We start from the raw sequence: 25287 nt of genomic DNA, 5'->3' as shown, positions 1-25287 counted from the left end.
TTCACATTTAATTGAGCTTTTCCTGTAAGCTGAAGCAAGATTTCATTGCATTTATCACTGTCTGCTCATTTTGTAATAAAGTCCTGGTCTGCTGCAGGTCTGTGGGTCAGAAGTGGTGCTGGATACATTAAAAAAGAGGGCACTCAGATGACATGGAGTTTTGTGGCTCCAAATTTAGGATACTGGCTTGCAGCATTTCCCTCCACCTCAGGTGAGACCAGTTACAACAGTTGAAGTTTTTACATTTTCCTTGATCAGTAACCATTAAATTACACCAAATTACTTTAAAAATTCAATTAATTTTAAAATGTTGTTTAATATCTATATTCATCTTTGTATAACATTACTTTCTTAATTTTAATCTGCCTGGTTTAATTGGTTTACTTTTTAATGCTTAAGAGAGATGGGTAGATAAAACAAAATTACTTATTTTTGTGTTAAAGGAGCAGGCCTGAACACCTCTGGTCTAAGGGACATCACTACCTATAACACTATTTTCCTGCTAGCGATTCTGGGTGCCATGGCCCTGCTAGTTCTTATTCTGCTGTGTTTGCTACTGTACTACTGCAGGTATCGTTGCTCTGTGTGTTTGTTTGTTGTGTGCCTGAAAAAGTGATTAATAGCTTATCCTTGTAGGCTTGGCCTTAGCAATTGTAAAACCCATGTCATAGCAAGACTTTTGTATAGGCATACACAAAAGTCTTGCCATGAGCTTAAGATCACTTCCATGAGCATAATGAACAATACAATAAACTATATTTGAATTTGTCATTATTTTGGTGAAACTGTAGTAGGTAGCTTTGTTAACAAAAGTAATAATTTTTTTCTTTATATGTATATTTGGTATAAATATCTAACAGATATTATTATATTTCAGGAGGCGGTGTCTAAAACCTAGGCAGCATCGCCGTAAAATGTACCTCTCATCCACTCTGGAAAGCTCAAAGAGAGACCAGGGGACATCCACTTCCCACCTAAATCTCATCAGCGGTGGACACATGGAGACAGCGTCCTCGGCCGCCGACCATGACGTCATCAAATCTGACCTTTCCTCCAACCGTGATCTCCACAGCTCTCGAGAGGACTTCTTCAGACATGGCCCCACCCAGAGACAGCGCAACTCCAGGATGAACGCTGACACAAAGCGAGGAGAGAGCTTCCCATTGAAGACCACTCGCTCTTCAAACACAGGAACTCGAGACCCGCTCCTGCAGGATGACTATAGCAAAGGTTACAGCTCTGCGGAGGACTCTGATGAGCGCAGATACCATCACCACAATGCTAAAGACAACCAGGGCTATTCATCAGACCCACCATCTCCACCTCCACTTTTGCCACCATTTACTGGCCACTATCAGGATCACAGTCGGGACAGCATGCCCCCGGAATATTATGCATCGGCAGGGGATCATCTCAAACGACCAAGTTCCGTTAACACCCAACCTGGCCAGCTGATTTTTTGTCACTCCATGGAGCAGATGAAGGAGAGCATGTACCACAGCATGGTGCCAACGCTGGTCATTCCTGCACATTATATGCATCTGTCCTCTGACCTATCAGCTGTGGAGCAAGCAATGGAACGGCAGCAACAGCTGCAGCATGATATGGAGGGCATCCAGGTTAGCATGACGCTGCCACGGCAACAGAGTCAAAACCAAAAGCAACAACAACAGCAGGCCAGACAAGAAAAGGAAGAGGAAGAGTCTAGCCAGCAAGCAGAGGGACCTTCAGAGGAAAACTGGGGATCGGAACAATCCACTGCCCCAGTCCGTATTCCTGTCCTTTTCAATGACTCGACCATTGCACAAATGAATGGAGAGCTGCAAGCAATGACGGAGAAGAAGCTGCTGGAGCTTGGAGTAAAGCCACACCCTCGTGCCTGGTTCGTTTCCCTTGACGGCCGTTCAAACTCTCTTGTTAGACACTCCTACATTGAGCTAAGCAATGAAGCCTTGCGTGCACCCGTGGGCCCCAGTAGTCTAGCCCAGGACCACCGTTCTGAAGCACTCCCCATGAGTTCAGGGAGAGCTACTCACCGGAAATTGAAAGAGGAGGGCAAAGCGAAGGAGGGAGGTGAAAAAAAAACTCACGGAAAGATTTATTCCAACCTTCCCATTATCGAAACGCCAGAGTCGAGCAGCGAGAGCCATTCAGCCATGTACTTACCTGAGGAGAACTCCACAGCGCTATTGCTCGACGAGACCTCCGAATCCAGAGGAGGGACGTTCCCTCGTAAAGGACGCAGTCGGGACAACAGCACCCGCAGTAGTGCCAGCGAGGTCCACAGAGACTCTGTCACCAGTCCTGATGATGACAATGAAGCAGACGACAAAGATGATGACGGAGAGAATAAGAAGAGCCCCTGGCAAAAGCGTGAAGAGAGGCCCCTCATGGTGTTCAACGTCAAGTAACTCGCATACTGTCCAGGACTGGTTATGGCAACATTTTGACTATACCTTAGATGCTTACTAGCGATGAAGATGCAGCATTGGAAAAAGAGTCAGATGAAAAGCACAATAAGAGACATGGCACTTACCTGAGTGATCTGTTCATCAAGACTAGGTACCAAGAATTGGCACTGAATGCTGCTTGTAAAGAAGCAACTTAAGTCCTCACACCCATTTAGATGTCCTTCAGATGGTTTAAACATCTGATGTAGTTCTGGCAGCAGTTCATAAGGCCATAACTTTGAATCTGCACTCTTTCCAAGCTGTTGTTTCGCTTTCCTTAAGTGATATCTGTTTTTTGTAAGAATGACCATGAGCCATTTTAAACTTTAGACTTTGGGAAGCAATCCATAAGCCTTAAAGAGCTTTTCCTTTTCAAAAGAAATATAAATGAAAATGAATATTAATGTGATATAGGTGAAAAAGAGGGCTTGAAATATTTTATCAGACTAGAATTACTTTTATTGTAGTGGTCTACTCAGATGTTTCATTTGTTTATATTACTATGTAGAGCTGAATCATTAAGATGTGGGGAAAAAGTACATTTCACAAACAGAAGTGAAATGTTTGCTGAATAAATTTGTGCGTTTACTCCAATGTGACTTATCAAATCCTAGTGGTTCACACATAATGACACTGTATTTTGTACTGTTGGTAAAAGTTCCCCTTTTGTACTTATCTAAAACCAGTGTTGCGATTTTTTTTTTTTTTTTTTTTTTTAAGAAATATGTTTTAAGGTGTTTGGGTTAGGAAAGCTTCTCTTAGATATATGAATAAAAGGTTCTGCTTATATACTGTACAGAACTCCTTTTGTACTCTGAATAAGCCTTTCCTGTTGGGTCAGTGCAGCAGTAGGAATTGTGTTTTGAGGGACTTACCTTGGACACCTGTGAAAATGTTTTCGCACTAATCTTTGCTGCAGTGCATTGGAACTTTCGCCGTAAATCAGAACCACCGCAACTCTGTTAACTGTGGAAGTACAATTTTGAACCTTCTTTCTTTTATAGACTCTTTGTGTGTGACAGAAGATTGTGCTTGAAATGGACGTGCATGGATGAATTTACACAAAAAGTATTTTTTTTTAAAACAAGTATTGCTTAAGCACTCTTACTAAACTCTGTGAACCACTTATTTGTAAATAACACCTTAGTAAATTTACACTCACACTTCAGTCTTGTGCATTTTATTTCTGTCTTGATTACTAATCACCTTCGTCCTCTGGTTACCAGCCAAAATGTTCATATCAAACTGTACCTGCCATTTTCAATAGTTAACATTTTATTGTAATACTGACTTTAAGCTTTACTCTCATAACATGTGAAGCATTGGAAAGTTTCTATTCAATACAGTATTTCTAAAACTCAGAGAACCTACCATGTAGTCCCTCACTAGTCCTCTTCATATGAACTGCTGAATTTTCACAAGTGTCCTCAACTTCCTGGAAAGTGTGCATATATAGTTTTTCTTTAGTGACGTTCCTATGTCATTACAGAAGTTATGCTAAAAAAATTATGCATTATGTTATATTATAATGGTTTAATATAAATTTTTAAAAATTATTATTTAGATATGTCCATCACCTCCTGTAAAGTTGAAATTTTTTTACAGTCTTGGGGCAAGTATATTTGGAACAGTTTGTGGTGCATCCCTATCCTTATTTTTGGTTTTACTTACCATAAACTAAATAAATATTTTTTTTTAATATTGTGTCTACACGTGACTAAGCATTTGTGCTCTGGGTGTGGGCTATGGGCAGTCACCAGGTGGCACAAGGTTACAAGGATTTGTCATTTTAAAATTCAATGTAATGGCCTTCAGTGGGTTCCCATAATTTTAGGAACATAGCTTTTTACACTGTTGACGTTTACTAAAGTAATCAACGCCTAGTTCAAGTTCATTTCTGCCACATAAACACAGTAACTACTCAGGGTCTGGTGGGCACGTGGTCGGCGGCGCGCCTTAGAATCCTCGGGAGCGCGTATCAAGCTTGACAGCATAATGCGCGCTCCCGTGTTCCCCCGGTTGCGTGTTTACTCAGTCTCCTCTCTCCACCCTTGAAATGAGAGAGGTACGGAGTGGAAGGGACATCGTTTTACAAGAAAACCTCCTCAAACGAACATCCAAGATCAAGACCAGGCGACAGACGAGGGCGAAGCGCGAAGAGTCAAGGTGTAGCACGTGGATAAATTGATTCGACACCAAGGTCAATTATCTTTCTATTTTAAAAAAAAACTTAAGACACGGAGAGATCACGAACCTCTGAGGATGGAGCAGGCATACGGGGCTGGCAAAGCTGGCGGCGCCTTCGACCCAATCACGTTCTTTCGGCAGCCGCAGATTATTCTTCGAATAGTGTCATGGGTGAGAGGCATTCTACTAATTGCATAATTTAAGCGCGAGCCCGAGCGTCATGTGATTACGCGTTAACGGCGAGGAACGCTTTGCCGCCTAAATGCACAATCTTTCCCGCTAATCTGTGCACGCGCAATATATTGTTTCGGGGGTTTATTTATTTTCTAGTTAAACAGACATGTACATGAAAATATTGAGATAAAATCCTACCTTTAAGTACTGAAGCGTGTGTATCACATTTGTATTGTAAATATGAGACTAGAACTGATATAGACTGATTTTCTTAAAATATTTTTAGAATTTTCTGGTATACTTGATTTGTCAGTCATGATATTCAGCAAACAAATATTGCTGTATAATGACTCTTGTCCAGGGCAACACTGTCTAACTAATTATAACAAACCACTCATTTTATGTTAGGCTACCTAAATAGCTATACATGTTCTGATAGTAATTCCAATTTAATGTAGCTATTTATTTATAAAAATAAAAAAAAAGAACTCACACACCATTAATGGATCTTACATAAAGAATAAAGCATGCAGAGGTCCAGGCTGACAGTAGCTTAATAAGCTCAATATTCATAAAGGAACCTGGCAGAGTCTACTGCCCTGTTACCTTTACGAGTGAGGTTTAACTACCTAAACCATGTTTAACACTTTGCTTCTTTGGTCATTTCCTCAATCTCAATTCAATCAAGTGGCTCCTGATTTGTTTAAACATTTGGCCCTTGCATGAATGAGCATGCGTGCACTATTTGCTGATAAAAACGTTTTGTGGAGAGACACATGGTGGTAAGGGGGTGGTGGGAGATTAGAGGAGGGTGGCTGATGTGGGGGGAGGGATGGGCAGGTGTCTGGATGGTGATTAAGCCACAACTATGCAATAGGTGATCATTCAAGAATTGAAATGATTTACAAATCAGTATCGACACACAAGAATCTTGTAATATCATAAATGAGCACTGACTCAGGGTTCATTGCTCGATTATAAAAATGGCATGCATTGCCAACAGAAATTAGCAAAAGTCGTGGAAATATTATAAAACAATTCTCTGATTATGAAAGCTTAGAATGATTACATTTGTATACTATTATAGTATTTATCATTATGGTATTGATCATTTTGTCATGTCCTTTATTTGAGTTTTAGTTATTTTAATAATTAAACATTTTTCAGTTAGCTGCCAAGGCAGCATTTTTCATTTTCCTAAAGTTGAAGTTTTTATGTAATATATTAAATTAATGAAATTTAGAAAATTAAATTAGTTAAAAACACTTTTGCAGTAATCATGAACAACTGTAAATGTCATGAATTCATTGGTTTTGGCTGTATTGGATAGCCTATATTGGGAAAGTTTAGGCTTTTGGATAAACCAATGAGATATATTATTGATCATTGTGACCATGTGGAGTCTTTTATATATCCTGGATATTGTTAGTATTAAAGCAGAGCTACTTTAGTCAAATTTTTCCAATTTTCTTTTTTTTTTTGAGTGTCCTGAGTTCCACCACTTTGAGGCAGGATTTCTTCTTTGTCCATCCATTGGAGGACAGAGAGAGTGTTCGGGAAAACTGCATGCAATTATTGTACTGTTGGAAATCTTTTGGAATCCCATGGTTTAATTTGAAATGATTCTTTAGGTGACGATTCAATTAAAAATTGATTCTTGGTGTTTTTGTCATGTAAGCTTCATTCTTAATGCTTCTCCCGTTGCAAGCCTGCCCTGTGTGTTCTCTATCAACTACAGCTGCTGCACTGCCTTCTCTGTTCCGACAAAATCACGTTATTAACAAAAAACTTTAAATCATAATGTTTAAATTAGTGCTGTCAAATGATTAATCGTGATAATAATCTTAGGCTGCTGCTTCGCTGAGACTTTGCAGGCAGCGTTTTTGCATGAAGGCACCTCACGAAACTGATTTCAGACAGGCTTCTGAGGCAGCGTAATGATCTACAACAAAATAGAACGAGTTTTGGTGATAACTAAACAAATATTTAATCAGAAATATACATTTACACACAAACTAAAACGCAACTTTCAGACGCCATCTTTATTTTTTAGCTCAACCGTCACGGAATGGAACGCACAGGATTGTGGGATATCAAAGGCAGCGAAGGATACATCTATGCTGCCTTCAAAAATCGATCAGATGAAGGTATCTCATGAGACAGGAAGTGAAGTTAACTTTGGATTCGGACGTGCCTTGATGCCTTCCTATCTTGGAATGGTGCCTCCGAAGGCAGCAATTTTCAGTTTTCGGATGCAGCTGAGGTGTGTTCGTCTGATTCATACTCGGATTGGCTGAGTGAGTTCTGCTTCTGCGTTGGCATGACAACTGTCTGAGACCTCAGGCTGGATACCAACAGGCTCACTATGAGGAAAATGAAAATGGATAAACATTAAAAGGCATTAATGGGATTGCCTATAGAATATTTCTGGATTTGAACCTTTCATGTATCCTCTCTCTGGCTCTTTCCATGAACTGCAACATTAGCAATCTCCTTAGTCATGTTTCAATTCTGGCATATACCATGATGAAGTGTGTCTGATTCAGACTCGGAGTCTTTCCTCATTTCTTGTTTGTAAATAGGGTCTCGCTTTAAAATTGATGATCTTTTGGATCTTTGACTTACGTAAGCAGTCTCTTTCCCACAGGAACCCCCACTGACACATTTCTCAGACAAAGTTTGATAACATGGGTGTTAAAGAAAAACCTCTAGGCAAGAATCAGCAGGTCATTAATTTATTTTCCCAAGCTGCCACACTGTATTCATCTAACTGCAGTCTGTTTCTCTGAAACACAGAATTGCCACATCATTTTCCAGCTTGTCTGTTGCAATTACTCTTTTTTTGTAAGAATATGAATTATGGTGAAAACCCTGGCTGTTCTGTCCTTTACAACGAGCATGTGATGCTTTAAATATAGCAGGGTCATTTTACTGTAGTCCGTTCTGGGACTAATGGCACGGCTGAATACTGCTGCAGGGCAACATACTCTCTCTCCATATGTCCATCTTTTTTCCTGTACAGTCATTACGTCAAGAGGTAAAATATAGTTTGCAGAGCCTCTTTATCCCTCTAACAATATTATTATAGTTTGTGATTTCATTTACTTCCTGGCAGGATTTTCCCTTGATCTGGTTGTGATATTCTGGCAATGGATCACTGTAAACTCCTGCATTGTGTCTCGTATCTAATCTGCATTTATAGATTGCACTCTTATTAAGAAGCCTAATTGGTAAAATAGATATAAATATTCTAATGTAAAAAAAAGAATGCATTTTATAAAAGAATACATTTAGAGTGGTAATACAGAGAATCACTGAGTCTTGAATCAGTTCATTAAAATGGACATCTCATAATATATATGTGACCCAGGACCACAAAAAACCCTGAATAAATAAGCTTTCCATTGATGCATGGTTTGTTATGATAGGACAATATTTGACTGAGATACAACTATTTGAATATCTGGAATCTGAGGATGCAAAAAAAATCTAAATGTTGAGAAAACCGCCTTTAAAGTTGTCCAAAGCAATGCATATTACTAATCAAATGTAAGTTTTGATATATTTACAGTAGGACCTTTACAAAATGTCTTCATGGAACATGATCTTTACTTAATATCCTAATGATTTTTGGCATAAAAGAAAAATCGATCATTTTGATCCATGCAGTGTATTATTGCTACTTATGACTAGTTTTGTGGTCCAGGGTCACATATGAGAATGTATATGTTGTAGTTTTTATCAGAGGTGCTATTAAAATATCTTTGACATGAAGTATGCTATTTACCAATGTAGCAGAGCAGTTACAGTTCAGTTTAATTTAATTTTCCTGTTTATAGCAAAGCAGACCTATTGCTCTACATATGACTGATGTTTGTGAATATCCTAATCTTGTTTCTCCCGTCATGGACGCATGATTTCTGAATGCTGTGAAGCAGTGGTCAGGTTGACTCTGTGGGGATGTATAGGTGGTCTTCATCTGTAGTCTTATGACTCAATCTATCTCCCTCTCTCGTGATCTCTCTTTCCCCACATAGTGAACACAAGGTCAGGGAGATTAAAAGCGAGGGATTGGAGGGGGAGGGGAGAAAGAGAGGGGCAAAGCTCGGCAGGCATGTAACAGACTGAGAAATATGATGAGGGGCACTATGTCTTTTTAGTGGTCGGGAAGACATCCTTTTAACAATAACTTACACCATCCAGACCATTAGTGATGTAGAATGGTTGCTCTTTTCCATGCAATTACAATAAATGGATGCAAAATGAATGCAAGTGCACCATAAAAGAATCATAAAAATGGTCCATATGTTTTGACCATTAAGGCCAAACACATACCAAAATTGTCTGTAGATCTGCCTGAATTCATCAATGATTCATTCATATTTGACAATTGATTCATTCAAAATGTTGATTTGTTCATAACAGAATTCCCAGTTTTCTAGATTGTTTTACAGTAATTAATGTTAAAGCATCAACTGATGAGCTGTAGATTCATTTTACTCTAGGTCCATAGGCGGAGGGTGTGTGAGGCTGGGCAAGGTTTAGCCTTCCCCTAGCCACGGGTCTGAAATTAACAGGGGATTGGGGCAAAAATGCCCCGAATAAAGTCAAAACGAAATGAAAAGTGTCAATTGCGGCATTAAATTTAGATCTGCTACTGTTGCATCAAATATGAATTTTTATAGCGTCCCGTAATATATCCAATCACACACGAATCTGTTGAGCTTATCAATGCAATAACCAATCAGAGGTGTTCAGATGAGTCATCGCTGAAATGCAGAGTTGTGTTGAGCGCAAGCTGACTGAATTCTCTCATAGTAAACCAACAAAGTGGAAATGTACGTGCGATGTAAGTAAGAGATTCATTTGACATTGTAGGTAGCTTTATTGATTATAACGGGGGAGTTGTTGAGCGTGCTTAAACTCAAAAAGTCAATCATCATGTTCTTTTATAATATAAATCTTCTTTTTGGATATAATTTATGTGCTGTTTGAATAACCCTGGAAATGAAAGCGTTAATTAGTAGCTTACAATGTTTTTATTAAATTATGATCACGTTATAGCTTATAAATTCAGTTGTAGCCAATTAAAAATATTTTGTGACATGACACCCATATGGTACTTATATGGAAGCCTTTTTTCTGCCATTGAATTAAAAAAAAAAAGATAATTGGACAGAATTAGCTACGAAATATAAACTCACAATTGCGAGAGAGTAACGATTGTGAGATAAAAAGTCACAATTACCTTGTTTATTTTTATTCATTGGGTACCATATGTGCTTGCCTAAAAGACGGGGTTATGATGTGCGTGTTAACAGGTTTACACTAACATTAGGCAGATTTCAGCCTTACCCTGGAGTTGGTTCACCCTCCGCCTATGCTCTAGGTTTACTTTAACCCATCATTGTCCTGCCCACTATTTAACTTTACACAAGCGGCCACTGTGCTTTGTGTAAAGATCCCTGTTGAATAGCTGGACAGCTCTATTCCACTATATTTCTCTTCCTTTCAAGGTGTTGATTGATTTATTGGTGGGTGAGCCATAGTTGCTGGCTCTAAAATGGTACAAGCACAAACCAGCCCCAGCTGATGTGTCTGGATGATTAAAGAACCGTAAATTACAATGAAGACCAATGAAAGCCAATAAAATATGACACACTGACCTTGTGGGATGGCTAAACTCTACAAAATGTGACATATATGTAATATTTAGGATAGGGTAGTACTTTATTAATCCACTATGGGAAACTGTTAATTAATCTATGGGAAGTAAATGCAGTACAGTACAGTACAATATCAAAATGGAGAGTAAATGTCATTGTAATATTAACATCCAATATGACAAGCTGGTGAAAATAGAAGAAATGTAAATGGGTGTTTGAGTTAATGTACAGTGGTGGCCAAAATTATTAGAACACTAGTATTTTCACCAGCTAAAAAAAATGGTTTTAAGTCAGTATCTTTTGCTGTAGTGTATCATTAGGAAATATCAGTTTACATTTCCAAACATTCATTTTGCCATTAATTGCAATAATCCGGTGAGATTGTTGTCTGACAACAGCCAGTGCTCCACACCGAGATCTGATCTGATCATCATCCAGTCTGTCTGGAATGACATGAAGAAACAACAAACTGAGACAGACTAAATCCAGAAAAACTGGCAACGCCTCCAAGATGCTTCAAGAAACCTACCTCTAAAGCTACAGTACTGTTAAAAGTTTTAGGCACTTGTGTAAAAATGCTGTAAAATGAGGATGCTGTCAAAAACAATGTCATGAATAGATTTCCTTTATAAATTAACTTATGTTAACTACATTAAATCAACATATGGTGTGAGCATCCTTCGTGTTTTTGCCTTTTTGTGCAACAGCAGCTACTCCACGCATGTGATCTAAGCTCAAATCTGATTGGGTGGCCCGTTTCATCGCGGAGCAACAGGGAAAAAATCACTGTTTGAATAGCCCCATGGGGATCTATTGTTTTGATTCAAAACAACATTCGCACCGAATTTTCGCCTTAAAACAGCTTTTGCCCTAGGTGCATTTGTGCATAGTTTTTCAGGGAGCTTTGCAGGCAGGTTTCTTGAAGCATTTTGGAGGCGTTGCCAGTTCTTCTGGATTTAGTCTGTCTCAGTTTGTTGTTTCTTCATGTCATTCCAGACAGACTGGATGATGATCAGATCAGATCTCTGTGTGGAGCACTGGCTGTTGTCAGACAAAAATTTCACTGGATTATTACAATTAATGGCAAATTGAATGTTTAGACATGTAAACTGACATTTATACACTACAGCAAAAGATAGAAATAACCATTTTTAGCTGGTGAAAATACTAGTGTTCTGATCATTTTGGCCTTCAATGTATATGTTAAATATAGAAAATGTGCAAGAATGGGTTTGTCCGTTTATGCTTTAATTTAAAGAGACTAGAGAAAACCTCATTGTCATATATAAACCAGGAGACAGCTAGGACAAGGAAAATATAAAGGAGACAACTGGGACAAGGAACTGTTTTGTACATTTTTTACCAGGAAATTAGTTTTACACATTTCCACTGTTTAAAACAAAGCATTACACATTCATATCGCTCGTTTCACATGTGCCTAAAACACTCCAATCAGGTTGAAACAGAGCATGTAAAGCTCTGCTCCTGATGATCACAAGATCCAGATCCCACGTGCTGCCTGTTACAATGCTTGCTTTCATGCACTCACTGGCCATGAGGCCTTGTGATCCAGACAGCTAATTAAAGGCAGGCAAAACACTTGACCACATACTCAAAAGAGAAATATGTATTAAGAAAAACTTGCTTGCCTTTAGCAACACGTTTTTTATGGACAATCAGTGAGAAATTACACTGCTTTATCATCTCAAACCTTACAATCATGTTTGCATTTACAGTCTTATTTGCGTTCACTTAAATGTTTAGGTGGGCAAAACAAAATCAGATGTTGATTCATTGTTCTTTCATGAATTAGACTACATTGGCCACGCTGTATGTTTTTGATTCACTAAAAAAGACCCGGGTTCATAAGAATCGATTGTTCATGAATCGTCTACACTCGTCGTACTGTATATGTTTTTGATTCACTGTAAAGAAGCGGTTCATAAGAGTCAGTTGTTTATTAATTGGACTACATTGGTCTACATTTTGATGAACTAAAAATGACACTGGCTCATATGTGTCATTAGTTTGTGAATCAGACTCCATCGTTTGCATAATGTTCTTTTTGAGTTCAAGCGAAAACAACTCAGTAGAAAGACATTTCTTGCCATTAGTTTGAGGTACATAGTTCTTTAATTGTATGACCGTCAATACAGGCCTACGTTCACAATTCAGTTTTTCAATTCTAAATTCCACTCCCTAAATGCAATGTAGGAAACACTGTTAAGTGCTGAGGATTTGGAAGTAAATCCCATGGAATGGATTTAAATGTTAAAATGTGATAAACAGAGCTTAAAGTCCTATAGGGCTTGCTTTTACCTTAATTTATCCGTAAGTCAGCCGTGATGATATCTTGTTTATATGCGCTTTATAAGATTAAGATAAAGGTTTGAATGAGCCATTGAACCTGTATCTTAGAGATTCTGTGTTTATTTGATTTGATGTTGCCAAACCCCTTAACATTAGTTTTAAAATAAAGCTGATTCCCTGGATTAAATCATGGGCTTGTAGCTGACAATTAGGGAACAACTATGGGACAGTTTGCTGGTAGCCAAGAGCATTTTAACTTAATTGCATGAGTGGAGTAATGAAGTGTCTCTCTCTCACTCTCACACATTCAGATATATTATACAGATGTACAGGCCAGCTGTTAAAACCCGGGTCTTTGCCAAAAATTGCCTCCATCCTCTTGAAGATTGTCTATTCCTCTGGAGCCAAAAAGACAACATGAGCTCATCTGAATCCAAAAAGGCACTTATTATTATGGAAGTGTCAAATCTACCCTAGCTTCCCTGCAGAAAACAAACCCAGTAACAAGCAGCAAGAAAGTGAGATTAAAAACAGATGTACAATTGTTTAATGCTTTCTGTGGTGATAGATTACATCTGCACACAATATTTTTAGCAAGAACTTGCGGTTGGGTGCAAAGAAACAATTTAATTTGGTGGCAGAAGATGCTGGTTTGTTTACTAGGAAAGCTGAAATCAGCACTACATTGGTATATATAACATTTTATCAACTTTAATTGCCTCTAGTCGAGGGCTTTTGACACAATGCTTAAATGAATGTTGTGTTTTTAACCCTGGACTAAAGATGCGGACACATTTACTGTTGTTCAGCAAATTTTTGCAGACAAAATCCAGGCATTGCAATGCTAAAGCTAAACAGTGTTTAAAAAATAATTTGCTCAAAAGTTGTTGTTTTTTATCAACTTGGAAAAAAAAGCCAAAAAATAAAGTTCTCTTTGTAGATATCTAGTTGACTGGCTTCTAAATGCCTCAAACAAAACACTGGCTGTCTTTCAAAGATTTGATGCTACTAAACTGAACCTTTTCCAAATCCAGTGATTAGTTCTTCCTCAAAAGCACTGATACCTTGCATTTCACCTCTTCGCCACCTCGTACTAATCTATCTTACACTTAAAACTTGGTATTGTATACTGTGGAGACTGTTGGCTCTTATGATGAATTGCTTGATATGTTTATCATTTCTCAGTCGCTTTGGATAAAAGTGTCTAAATGCATGTGCTAATAAATATACAGGGAGAATCCCCAAAAACTTGACTACCTAAGACTAAATGAAATTAAGCGCGATAAGTCCATATCACCTTCACACAAATTCTTCACACATTTCACCTTCTTCCTTCATGTTCTTCTTCTTTTTATTCCCCTGCTCAGATCTTTTCCATTGTGATCTTTGGATGCATTGCTAACGAGGGCTATGTGAACCGTCCGGACGAGGTGGAGGAGCATTGCATCTTTAACCGTAACCAGAATGCCTGTAACTATGCCGTGGGTATGGGATCCCTGGCCTTCCTCTGCTGTGCCGCTTTTATGGCACTGGACGTCTACTTTCCTCAGATAAGCAGCGTTAAAGACCGCAAGAAGGCTGTGTTAGCCGATATTGGTGTTTCAGGTAAACTGCTGATATTACATGTCAATATTTTATACTACTAATACAATGCATTTAGTACAAGCCTCCAGCCACATTCTTTTTACAAACCATACTAAAAGGGTCTCTATAGAGAATGTAATGTTTCCCATATAAAATAGTTTTTAAGGTGTTCTTGGCTCAAAAGCACCCCTAGAGTCTAGATCTGAACTTCCGCTACTACAGCATTAACTTAAGCTGCACTGCCCTCTATTTGTAAAATGTAACTTCAGCTAGACCTATTGCAGTGCTATGCGGTATTTGTGGTGCAATAGCACCATCTATGCCTGTAAATATAAATTGATTGTTTTGATCGCAGCACCATTAAAATATGCTATCACTCTATGTTTGGTTTATTTGTTTTCAGTCAAAGGCATTTATTGTGCTGTTTCATTGATATGAAATTCTGCACCTTCCCATTTGTCTCCCAGCCTTCTGGTCTTTCGTGTGGTTTGTGGGATTCTGTTTCCTGGCCAATCAGTGGCAGGTGGCTAAACCACAAGATAACCCCCTCAAAGAGGGTGGAGACGCAGCCAGAGCAGCCATCACCTTCGCCTTCTTCTCCATATTTACTTGGGTCTGTACTGACTTAATTATGTCTTATTCTTCTGTCATTTTTCATTCAAAGTATATGTTTCCTACCAAATCTAATTGATCTGAATCATATTTTATTTGTGAGATTTAATGTCTACATTTCCTTCTCGGTCAGAATTGTATTATATATGATGGCTGGGCCCCTTCCTCTTCCCAAGGCCTTTTATTAGACCAGATTGCATTGGTAATAAACCAGTAATATTTGTATTAATATTTTGAATTAGCTTTTTTATATTTTCAGTTTTCATTTAATTATAGTTTAAGTTCTAATAATTGTATGTTTTTAGACATTTTTTGTTTTGTTTTATAAACATATCACGTTTATCTTTTAGTTTTAGTAATTTTAGTACTTTAACTTATTTGTTTTAGTTAGTTGCCAAGGTAATATTTCAAATTTTCTTCTTCTGAAATGTTATTAGATGCTTTCTTCTCAATGAATGACCTGTGAACGTCAACCACTATGACCAGTGCTTCTGATCCACATGGCTTCATTCACTAATCTTCTTTCTGTACTTTGCTCTCTAGCTTCTTTCCCAGAGAATTCCCTTATTTAACCCAGTAATCTTTGCTTCGCTGTTTGCAGATTTATTTTTTAACCTCTAATTCCTTAAAGCACTTCTCTTACAGAAACCACCGAGCTGCATAGCTAAGATTAACCCAGTGTTGTTGAAATGTTTTCCCCATCGTTCTTTCTGTTGATCGTTGGCTCTGGCCGATCTGTTTTTCTTTAGGGTGTTCTTACATTCCTGGCCCTGGAGCGCCTGAAGAAAGTCTCATTTGAAGAGGAATACAACAAACTATTCACCCCTCATACGCCACCTCCATTTGTCTAATATTTACCGCACACATACTTGTTTACTATGCCATAGACATCAACTACAGAAGCACCACTCAAAAAATCCAACAGTCATGTATACCAATGAAGATGTGATGTTTTTTGTTACAGTGCCATATCAAGCCCTGAACTTCCTTGTATGAACTGGGAAGAGTTTTAAATAACATGTGACGCATATCTGCCTGGAATTACGAAATTATGACAACAGGATCTACAGTGAGATGGTCTAATTCTCACCTTTAGGTCTATTCCAGCATTTATCATACAAAGACTTGGGTTAAAGGTACAGTACTTTTCAAAAGTTTGGGGTCAATAAGATTTTTTTGAAAGAAATGGATGCATTGAATTAACCAAACATGGAATTCATTTATAATGTTAAACAATATTTTTATTACAAAAAATGCTGTTAATTTGAACTTTCTACAAAGAATCCTGAATAAAATGTATCACAGTTTCCACAAAATTAAGTACACTGCAAAAAAAATGGCTTATCTCACTTTTGTCTTGTTTCTAGTCAAAATATCTAAAACATTTTTAAATCAAGATACTTTTACTAGATCTTCAAACAAGAGTATTTTACTTACCCCACTGGCAGATAATTTTACTTGTTTTAAGCAAAATGCACTTAATTTAGTTTTTTTTTTTTCTGGAAACAAGACTAAATATCTTAAGTCATTTTGCTTATCTAGTAAAAGTATCTTGATTTAAGAATGTTTTAGATATTTTGACTAGAAACAAGACAAAAATACTAAGAAAGATAAGCCATTTTTTCCAGTGTAGCACAACATTGATCATAAAAAGAAATGTTTCTTGTGCACCAAATCAACATATAATGATTTCCGAAGGATCGTGTGACACTGAAGAATCACAAGAATAAATTACATTATAAATGTAAGTTAGAAAAGTTATCTTGAATTGTAATAAAATTTCACAATATTACTGTTTTAATATATTTTTGATTGAATAAATGCAGCCTTGGTAAGCATAAGAGACTTCCTTCAAAAACATTAACAAATCTCACCAACCCCAAATTTTTGAATTGTAGTTTGTGTGCTAGAAAATCAATGCTTTCTTGGTAATTGTTTATTAATTGTTTTATTGCAGTTACACTTTTAATTGACTAGGGGGCACCAGTTGCACATTCAAATGTTCAGCTGAGCTCTTTACAGAATTATTTTGTAACATTATGCAGATTGTCTACAGGATTTGTGGCCTGATAGTTTGACGACAGTACATGCTCATTCACCTCTGTTGTTGTCATGGCATTTCATGACCTTATTTTAATACAGTTTGTTCACAGTTGAGCTGCTGTTGTTGCTTAAAATCTTTCATGTATATTTATCCCGCGTGATTGATCTTATAATGTATACAGGCAGATGTTGTTTGATTAAATTGTCTTAAGTTTGTCTCAAGTTATGATTTATGTTTTCTAAGTGTATGTTTAAAGAGTTTGGTTTAAAAGGTTATAGCTAAATGTATTCACGATTCAGTTAAAGCTGATTAACCATCTAAATCTTTTATGCTTTTCTCTTTTTTTCTCTCCCTCTCTGGTCCATCCTGTCATTCTTGTTAATTCCTTTCATTTAATTCTTACCTGTTTCCCTAACTAATACCATTTCACTCACTATTCACCATCAAAACTGAAAATTCCTCCTCTCCTGTTGCCATAATCCTATCATTCTTATTGAAATTCCCCCTGATCCCACCCTCTAAACCTCTCCTCCTGGCATCTTCATTTTCCTAAAGGCTGGTCAAGCTTTTTTCGCATTCCAGAGGTACAAGTTAGGTGCGAGCTCGTCTCTCTTCTCTCAGGACTATACTGATCCCAGCCAGGATCCCGCAGGAGTGCCAGCAGCAGGCACGGAGTACACTGAATACAACGCTGACATGGAGGCTAATTATGACGGCTCTGGTGGATACCAGAACCAAGACTACTAAGGTCGAGGATAAGGATGTACACAACAGCCTTAACAAGCTAGGCTGACAGGGTTACATGGGGAAAACTAAATATATGGGGTGAAAAGGACAAACAGGAACTTATTTTGGGGTAGAATATGGGGACCAAAGCAGGCTAACAGGAATTCAGGGGTTTGTTTGGTGATAAAAGAACCCCTTGTGGAATTAACTTTTGGCGACAATACATGATTAATGAGCGTTTCATTAAGTCTATAATATGATATTTTGCAGTTTAGAGACTGTGGCCAGGAATTTGTTTTGGTGCCACCAGGAATTTTTGCCTTCGGTTTTGGGGTTGATCTGACTGATTGGTCTACAGAGATGCCCATCCTAGTTTACTTTATCCAAATTTGTGAAAAGAAATCTAAACTAAACTCATTGCGCTTTGTCTCTAAAACAGTCATAGAAACTAACTAGCTTAACAAAATATGTGAGAAAACCTGACCAAACTAAAGATTTCTAAAGACCGCAGTGTCTTTTTGTTGGTAAAGTGTAGGTGCTTCAATGGAATATATTGTTAACCCTTAACCTGTCACTATACAGATACTGCATTGATAGCTCTCTGCTGCCATTTTGTCAATGTCCAAGGATCTCATTTTTAACAGTATCATGTTTGGAATCAGTCTCTGCGTTGTACCAAGAGAGAAACTGAATGGTGTATCCTATAATGTCAAATATCAAGTAGGCCTATAATTAAGGGGAATTTTTGAGAGCTGCTGAACTGCAAGGTTTTTTTTTTTAAGTTGTGCGGCTATGATTGCATTATTTAAGGTATGTTTCTTTACAGAAATGCGACATTTCATGTGCACAGTGGTCCCAAACAGTATTTGGACTCTTAAGCAACATTTAAATAGCATATAGCCTATGTCTGTCATTGCACAAAATATCAATTTATTTTAAAGAAAGACGTCACAAGCGCACTTTTCAAGCAAAGCAAGTAATTTGTTGGTTTATAAATTCTAAAACTATATGGACCAATTGTATGGCGTCGCCAAATAAACTAAATTCCGTGGGCAAAAAGCTCCATTGTCTATTAGTTTAGCAATATTCGAAGCACAGTAAATTTTCTTGATGTGAAATCTAGGGGAATGGGGGGATATTTCACCCTCACTCCAAATTCAAGATCGCGTGGATTCCTTTTGAAATGACTGAATTTAGCCCGCGGAAATTCTCAACTTTAATAAGATAAACACTTGTGTGAAATTCGGCTACATAAACTAAAATCAACTCAGAGTCAGTTCATGCCTTTTAAAGTGTGACTTAAGAGTCCACATATGATTTAGGGCAGCTGTGCATGTCATTTTCAACATGGTAAACGTTTACATTTATATCTAGACTAGACATAATGACCATTGACGTTATTAATATCTTTTAATCACGAATGTAAACAAAGTGGTGCAACACTAAAATTCACTAGACTTTGAAATACGTTTTTGAGAGGGAAAATGGCCAGGCTAACACTCAACTGCTTACTAATGCTTAATGCTTCACATGTGAACAAAAACGAGACAGAGCCCCTGAGCATGAAAAATTAGCACATTGTCTAAATATGACAAATTAGTGCTAATGACTACAGAAGACAAACCAAGCCAATACCTCAAAATGATGCTAGGAAGAACAGACTAATAGACTTAATTTCAATACTAATGTGTCAAATCTTTAGAGCAAATGTCATTATAATGGTCTGTCACTTGTGGAAATATTATTCATAATTATGTATGTTAATGAGTTCCTTTGTAGCACCCCTAGTATTGTTCTCTGGTGATCTTTTTTATCATTTACATTTTTTTATTTTTGATCATAGTTACTGTAAAATCTCTTGCACTAGAGCAGCAGCATTGTGCATTACAGATCAATTATTTTTTATTTTAAATTGTTAAAAATAAAATAAAAATTGTTCATAATTATGTACCTGAATATATAAAACCAGCATATTTTTATTTAATGACAAAGATGTAATATAAATATATACACTACACAAAATATGTTTATAAATTTATTACCAAAATAACTGTCAAAAATAATAATATTGTGTATTTTACTTTTAAAGGTGTTGTAGAATAACATTTATCCTTTCTCTGCTTAGGAAGTGACATTGTTTTCTGAATCAGGAAACTTTTTTTTTTCTTGTTGAAACTCCTAAAAAAGGAAAGCTACAATACAATCAATATATTATATAGGTGATGTATCAGATGTGTTCTTATATCATGTATATGTGCAGTTATGGAGCCGGGATAAAAAATATTGTAAATTCTTTTGATGTGGTGACTGTCCATTAACTGAATCACTAGGTTAAAATGGCTCAGTGTATTTTGTCCTGTCTTGTATGTTGCTTGTCTGATATAGCTGAAAATAAAAGAAATTGACTGATGGACATAGTTGCCTGTTCTTGTTTCTGTTCATAACTGGATTTGTAAAAAATACTTTTGAATTTCTTCTTTATATATATATATTTGTCTATTATAGTATGCATCATAAGACAATTTTTCACACCAGTGTATGTGATTTTTAGGATGTTCATGAAAAAAAAACAAATACAAAGAAAAAATTAAATTAGAATTATAAATATACACAAATATAAAAAAATATATATATATTTTTTTAAAATATACGCCAAAAAAATTGATTCTGTGGACATTTTTATAAGGTCGTATGTAGTATCTCTGAAAAGTATTTACACTACTTTTCAGGGACACTGTAGGCCTATACTACCTTCTAATTACTGCTGTATACTACCATATAAAACTTCCTAATTTCTTATTTATTTATTGAACCATATGCATAAAAAGGATTGTGCTTTAAAATAAATGTGACTTATCTCATTTGTAATGTAATGCAATGACATTCATTTATATTTAAGTATTTCTTATGCATCCAAATACTTTTTGAGGATAATGTATGAACATGCATGACAGGAAACAAATTTAGTGTGCAGGTCATAATCTACAGGACCAGCTTCATTACTGGATTGATGTGACATTTCCTGGTTCTCATGCTTGTGTAACGCTACATGGTGCTACATTTCCATACCATAGTGTGCTGAGTGGCCACATTGTAGGAGAGGGACGGCACAAGGGTGAGATCAGTTCCTGTAATCGCCCAGTGCGTCACTGAGAGAGCAGTCAATGACAGACAGGGGACAGAATGTATGTGTAACATGAGAATATGACTGTCCCCAATCTCTGTCAACACAACACTATATTCCTCTGATGAGTGAATACAGCGTCAGCGCTCACTTGGTCTGTCACTGAACACATGCTATGACCATGCTTTTCCATATTTACTGTACTTTATAGTGGTTGTTTGAGAAGAGAAAAAAAAAGTTTTAAGGGATTATATTTGCAAAACAAGATTAGTACAGAACAGTTGCCGCCACATGTTTATAATCTCCTATCTGGTTCCAGATCCGAACACTGTTTAGTTTCCATTAAAAGCCTTTTGATGTCTGTTAATAGGCCCACTGAGGAACAAATGTCATGCTGATACAATGTGATCAAGCATTTGTGCATCAGCAACAGAATCCATTCAGATGAGAACTAAAGAAACATTTTTAAGACAAATGTGAATATAGAGCTTACATATAAACAGATGGGTGGGCAGATAGATAGATAGATAGATAGATAGATAGATAGATAGATAGATAGATAGATAGATAGATAGATAGATAGATAGATAGATAGATAGATAGATAGATAGATAGATAGATAGATAGATAGATAGATAGATAGATAGATAGATAGATAGATATGTTTGTAATGTGAGTTGCTGGGGATTTCTTAGGTCTTATGTGTGTTTCAGTGCAGTGCTACAGTGTGTGTGTGAATGTTTTGATATGTGAGTGTGTGAGTGGTGTCAGGTGTACGGAGTGATTCCATCAGTCAGAAATAGCAGCAGAGCTTTATAAAAGTCTGACACACGCTCCGGCAGACAGAAGACCAGACAGCAGGAGACAGACAGACGAGTCCTCCCTCAAGAATAAAGAATCGAGAAAAAAGCAAAGAAAATTACAAATCTTCAAAAAAGTATTGTAAAACAGTAAAATATCTTTAACTGTCATTTAAGTTTTTAAGCCGTTCACAAAGAGAAGTTGAAGATGCAGATGTGCACAGTCCTGGAGAAGAAAGGTGGATGTGTGGTTGGAGCCGAGCTCTGCTGCAATGTGAAGGAGGAAAATCCAACTAAGAAAGAGAGTTACATCGCGAACTGGCGCAGCATCAATATGAAGACTCAACCTGAGGATCGGTGAGTGCATAGACATTCACATACAGTATATACAACTAGATGTAAACTATTCATTTATTTAGAATGTATTGAATGTCGAGGATCTCTATTAGAGCATTCTAAATCTTTTAAAACAGATTTAATAATGATTTTTTTTTTTTTTTTAAATAGTCAATTTACCTAAGCAGCAAAATTGCAATTTATTTTCAGATAACATGTTGAATTACACTGGCAAATATTGTTTCTTGTTTAAAACATAAACTTCACAAAATATGGTTATAAATATATATATTTTTTAATTGCCAGTGACATATGAAAATACATATGTTCATCAAAAAATATTCTCTAAAAATAGATCTTAATGTGTGTAGTTCGGTTTATCTGGATTTAAGCATCTGTAGATGTTTTTACTGACAAAAATACTTTATTATAATTATTATTATTATTATATTGAGGTTTTGCAGTGCAGCTTGCATAAAATGTTTAAACACACAATTAAATGTCAAAACTTTCATTCATAATTTTTAATTTTTCTCTCTCTCCAGCCAATCGATGCTTATGTCAGATGACTCTCGCCGGGAGTCCCTGTCCCGTTACTGGCAGGCGCGTCCTCTGAATCAGGCTTGCCCATCGGGTGTTGTCAGAGTGGGCACTGTGGACACAGGTGTAAGGGAGCACCAGCTCTTACCCTACAGGAACAGCCTGCCCCTGCCCATCTTCAAGCCCGCTGAACTGGGCATCCGCCTGGGCCGCGGAGCCCCACACACCCTGCAAGATCTGCCTCCCGCCAGGGTTCCCGACGGAGCCTGTCCAGACAAGAGACCAGTGGAACAGATCACCAGAGACCTGCCGACCGTCAAACCCATGCGAATGGAGTTTGCCAAAGCACCCAGAACCCTGGGCCGATCCATGTCTCAGGAGGCCCAGAGGGGCTGAAAAGCAGAAAGACAAATATGAGTCAAAGACTGTATGGACTTTATTAAATAACGAGACAAAGGGCAGGATGAAACAGAGGGGGTGAGCAAGTAGAAACAGGTTTTTAGGGATAGTCAAACAGCATGTGCAGTGAGTGAAACTTCAAATGATGAAATGATGTTCGTGATGGGAATAAGAAAGCTGATCGTCCTGATTATGATCTTGACAACAAGAATAATGCTATGTATAGTGGATTTGAGTTGTAAATAGAATTTGTTTGTTTTGTATTTGTATGTTTACACTTTTTGGTCGGTTGACATTACTCGAATGTGCATAAAAGTAGGTTCAATTTTTGACCATGTTGATATTTTTAACATGACATCAAGGTTGGCTATGCAAAAAAAATCAAATGTTTAGTAAAAGAGATCAACTTTTATTTTTGTTAAAACTTAATTATTCAACAAATAAGAATTGCACTATTTATTGACATTTGGTATTTGTTGGAATCATTGCTATTTACCTTCATCACTTCAATAAAGGTTTATTAGTATAAAATCAGTTTTGTTTTGTTTTTGCTGTTATTAGTATTAAAGAAAGAAAGACTCTGGGAGCAACAGGTGCTATTTTTATTGTATTTCCTGAAATGCAATAGAATGGCAATATTAATCAGGAAAAGATACGGTTCCTTCCACAGCTGTCATCAATTTATTAGCATGACACTTCTTTCTTCTTTAAAGGTGCACTACCTCTGTCGCCATCTGTGGCTAAAACAAATAGGCAACTATAACCATAGTGTTAGTAGCACATCTTGATGGATACTGTTTATCATGATCAGATCCATCCATCAGTCATATTTTTTTAACTCTGAACTGAATCCATTAAAAGGATAGTTCACCCAAAAATGACAATTCTGTCATTAATTACTCACCCTCATGTCGTTCCAAACCTGTAAGACCTTAAAATGAAAATCATTTTGATGAATTCCGAGAGCTCTCTGACCCTCCATAGACAGCAAGGATCCTTACACGATCAAGGCAGGACATTATTAAAATAATCCATGTGACATCAGTGGTTCAACCATAATTTTATGAAGCTACGAGAACAGCATACGTTGTTTACGTATGTGATAGGGTACAACGGGGCTAAAGGCGCCCCGGGGTAAAAGGAACCTTTGATATTATTTTCATCTAAACCACTAGATGGCACAAAAACATGGTTTAGCACGTTCAAAAACATCCGCTTTTCAAGATGCACATGTTTATTTGTCTGATCTTTGACCCCATGGCGCCAGCAGTGCAAAGTTGATTCTGTGCCTACTTGATCTCATTTTTTTTTTTTTTTTATGTTGTAGATTTAAGTAGCAAATGAGAATCGCTCAAATTAATGCATAATAAGACAAAGGTCTTATTAGCAATTTTCAGTTTTGTTTAAGATAATTAAAGCAATAGGTTTTAAATAACGAAAGAATATGTAAAAGTATGGTTTTGGGGTAAAAAGCGCCCCCGCTGTTGGGGCTAAACGCGCACAGTAATTAACATGATAATTAATAGATCGCTGACTTATCCATTTGTTGATGGTTAGATTCAGATGGTAAATATCATATATTATGTTGTTATAAATATCATATATATTATGAATGTGTCCATATTAGAGATAATCACCATGTTTAGAATGAAACCATCATATTTAAAAACATGATATTAATCATATAATTTTGTTGTTACTACTGTAAATATATTTTAAATTATTATTGGATCTCCTAAAATACTTTCAGAATCTTTACTTATTTCTGTATTTTAATTTTTTTTATATATTAACATGTGAATGACAGTGTATTTATTGAACAAAAATTATTATTATTATTTCAAATTAAGCAGAAAACTGTTCAAACTTTGCTAAAGTGATTGTTTGGAACAAGTATTAACTTAGACATTATTAAACAAAACATTATTTTAGCTGAAGTATTTGTCTCACTACCGTGGGCCTTTTACCCCGTGTGTGGGGTAAAAGGCCCCTGTTGCCACCTCATACATTTATACGATTTTTAAACAAAATAAACAACTTGAATGATTTATTGTAACACAAAATCTGTTGCTCCATTAATGCTCAATACAACATATATATTTTTTCTGCAATTATACATTTTACGCGCAGTGACTAGCACATTTTTTCTTAAGGTGGGCCTTTAGCCCCGTTGTACCCTACTCTCCAAAATGGCACTATAGGGTGACACGGAGGAGATGAATATGTTTTCTTGTGCACAAAAACTAATTTTGTAGCTTTGTAAAAGTACGGTTGAACCACTGATATTGCTACGTTTCTGAGCCTTGATCGTGGTAGTTCCCTTGCTGTCTATGGG

General features: G+C 36.8%; 3 protein-coding genes across 4 annotated transcripts in view; all 3 read left to right on the top strand.

The window, feature by feature from the left end:
* The window catches only part of fam171a2a (family with sequence similarity 171 member A2a), a 35586-nt gene extending 31780 nt beyond the window's left edge, over nt 1-3806 (top strand). The window contains exons 6-8 of the mRNA XM_079385772.1: nt 98-211; nt 444-570; nt 878-3806. Of these exons, the coding sequence (XP_079241898.1) occupies nt 98-211; nt 444-570; nt 878-2411 (1775 nt within the window). The 3' untranslated portion in view covers nt 2412-3806. The remainder of the gene's footprint in view (nt 1-97; nt 212-443; nt 571-877) is intronic.
* Nucleotides 3807-4408: 602 nt separating this feature from the next.
* LOC306850237 (synaptogyrin-1-like) lies at nt 4409-20167 on the top strand. Of its 2 annotated transcripts, none has more exons than XM_079385750.1 (4): nt 4409-4808; nt 14155-14392; nt 14839-14984; nt 17583-20167. In XM_079385750.1, exons 1-4 carry the CDS (start codon nt 4713-4715, stop codon nt 17772-17774), a joined length of 672 nt encoding a protein of 223 aa, XP_079241876.1. In that variant the 5' UTR covers nt 4409-4712; the 3' UTR covers nt 17775-20167. The 2 variants fall into 2 exon arrangements, with proteins under 2 accessions (XP_079241876.1, XP_079241877.1); XM_079385751.1 differs by lacking the exon at nt 17583-20167 and adding an exon at nt 15733-17246.
* A 1535-nt stretch (nt 20168-21702) lies between these two features.
* On the top strand, nt 21703-23540 carry LOC306847473 (telethonin-like). The gene is made up of 2 exons (XM_079381417.1): nt 21703-22034; nt 22559-23540. Exons 1-2 carry the CDS (start codon nt 21886-21888, stop codon nt 22947-22949), a joined length of 540 nt encoding a protein of 179 aa, XP_079237543.1. The 5' UTR covers nt 21703-21885; the 3' UTR covers nt 22950-23540.
* The last annotated feature ends 1747 nt before the right edge of the window (nt 23541-25287 follow it).

Source organism: Barbus barbus, assembly GCF_936440315.1.
Source record: "Barbus barbus genome assembly, chromosome: 3".
NCBI lineage: Eukaryota > Metazoa > Chordata > Actinopteri > Cypriniformes > Cyprinidae > Barbus > Barbus barbus.
The sequence above is the reverse complement of the archived record's forward strand: the minus strand, read 5'-3'. Positions and strand labels throughout refer to the sequence as shown.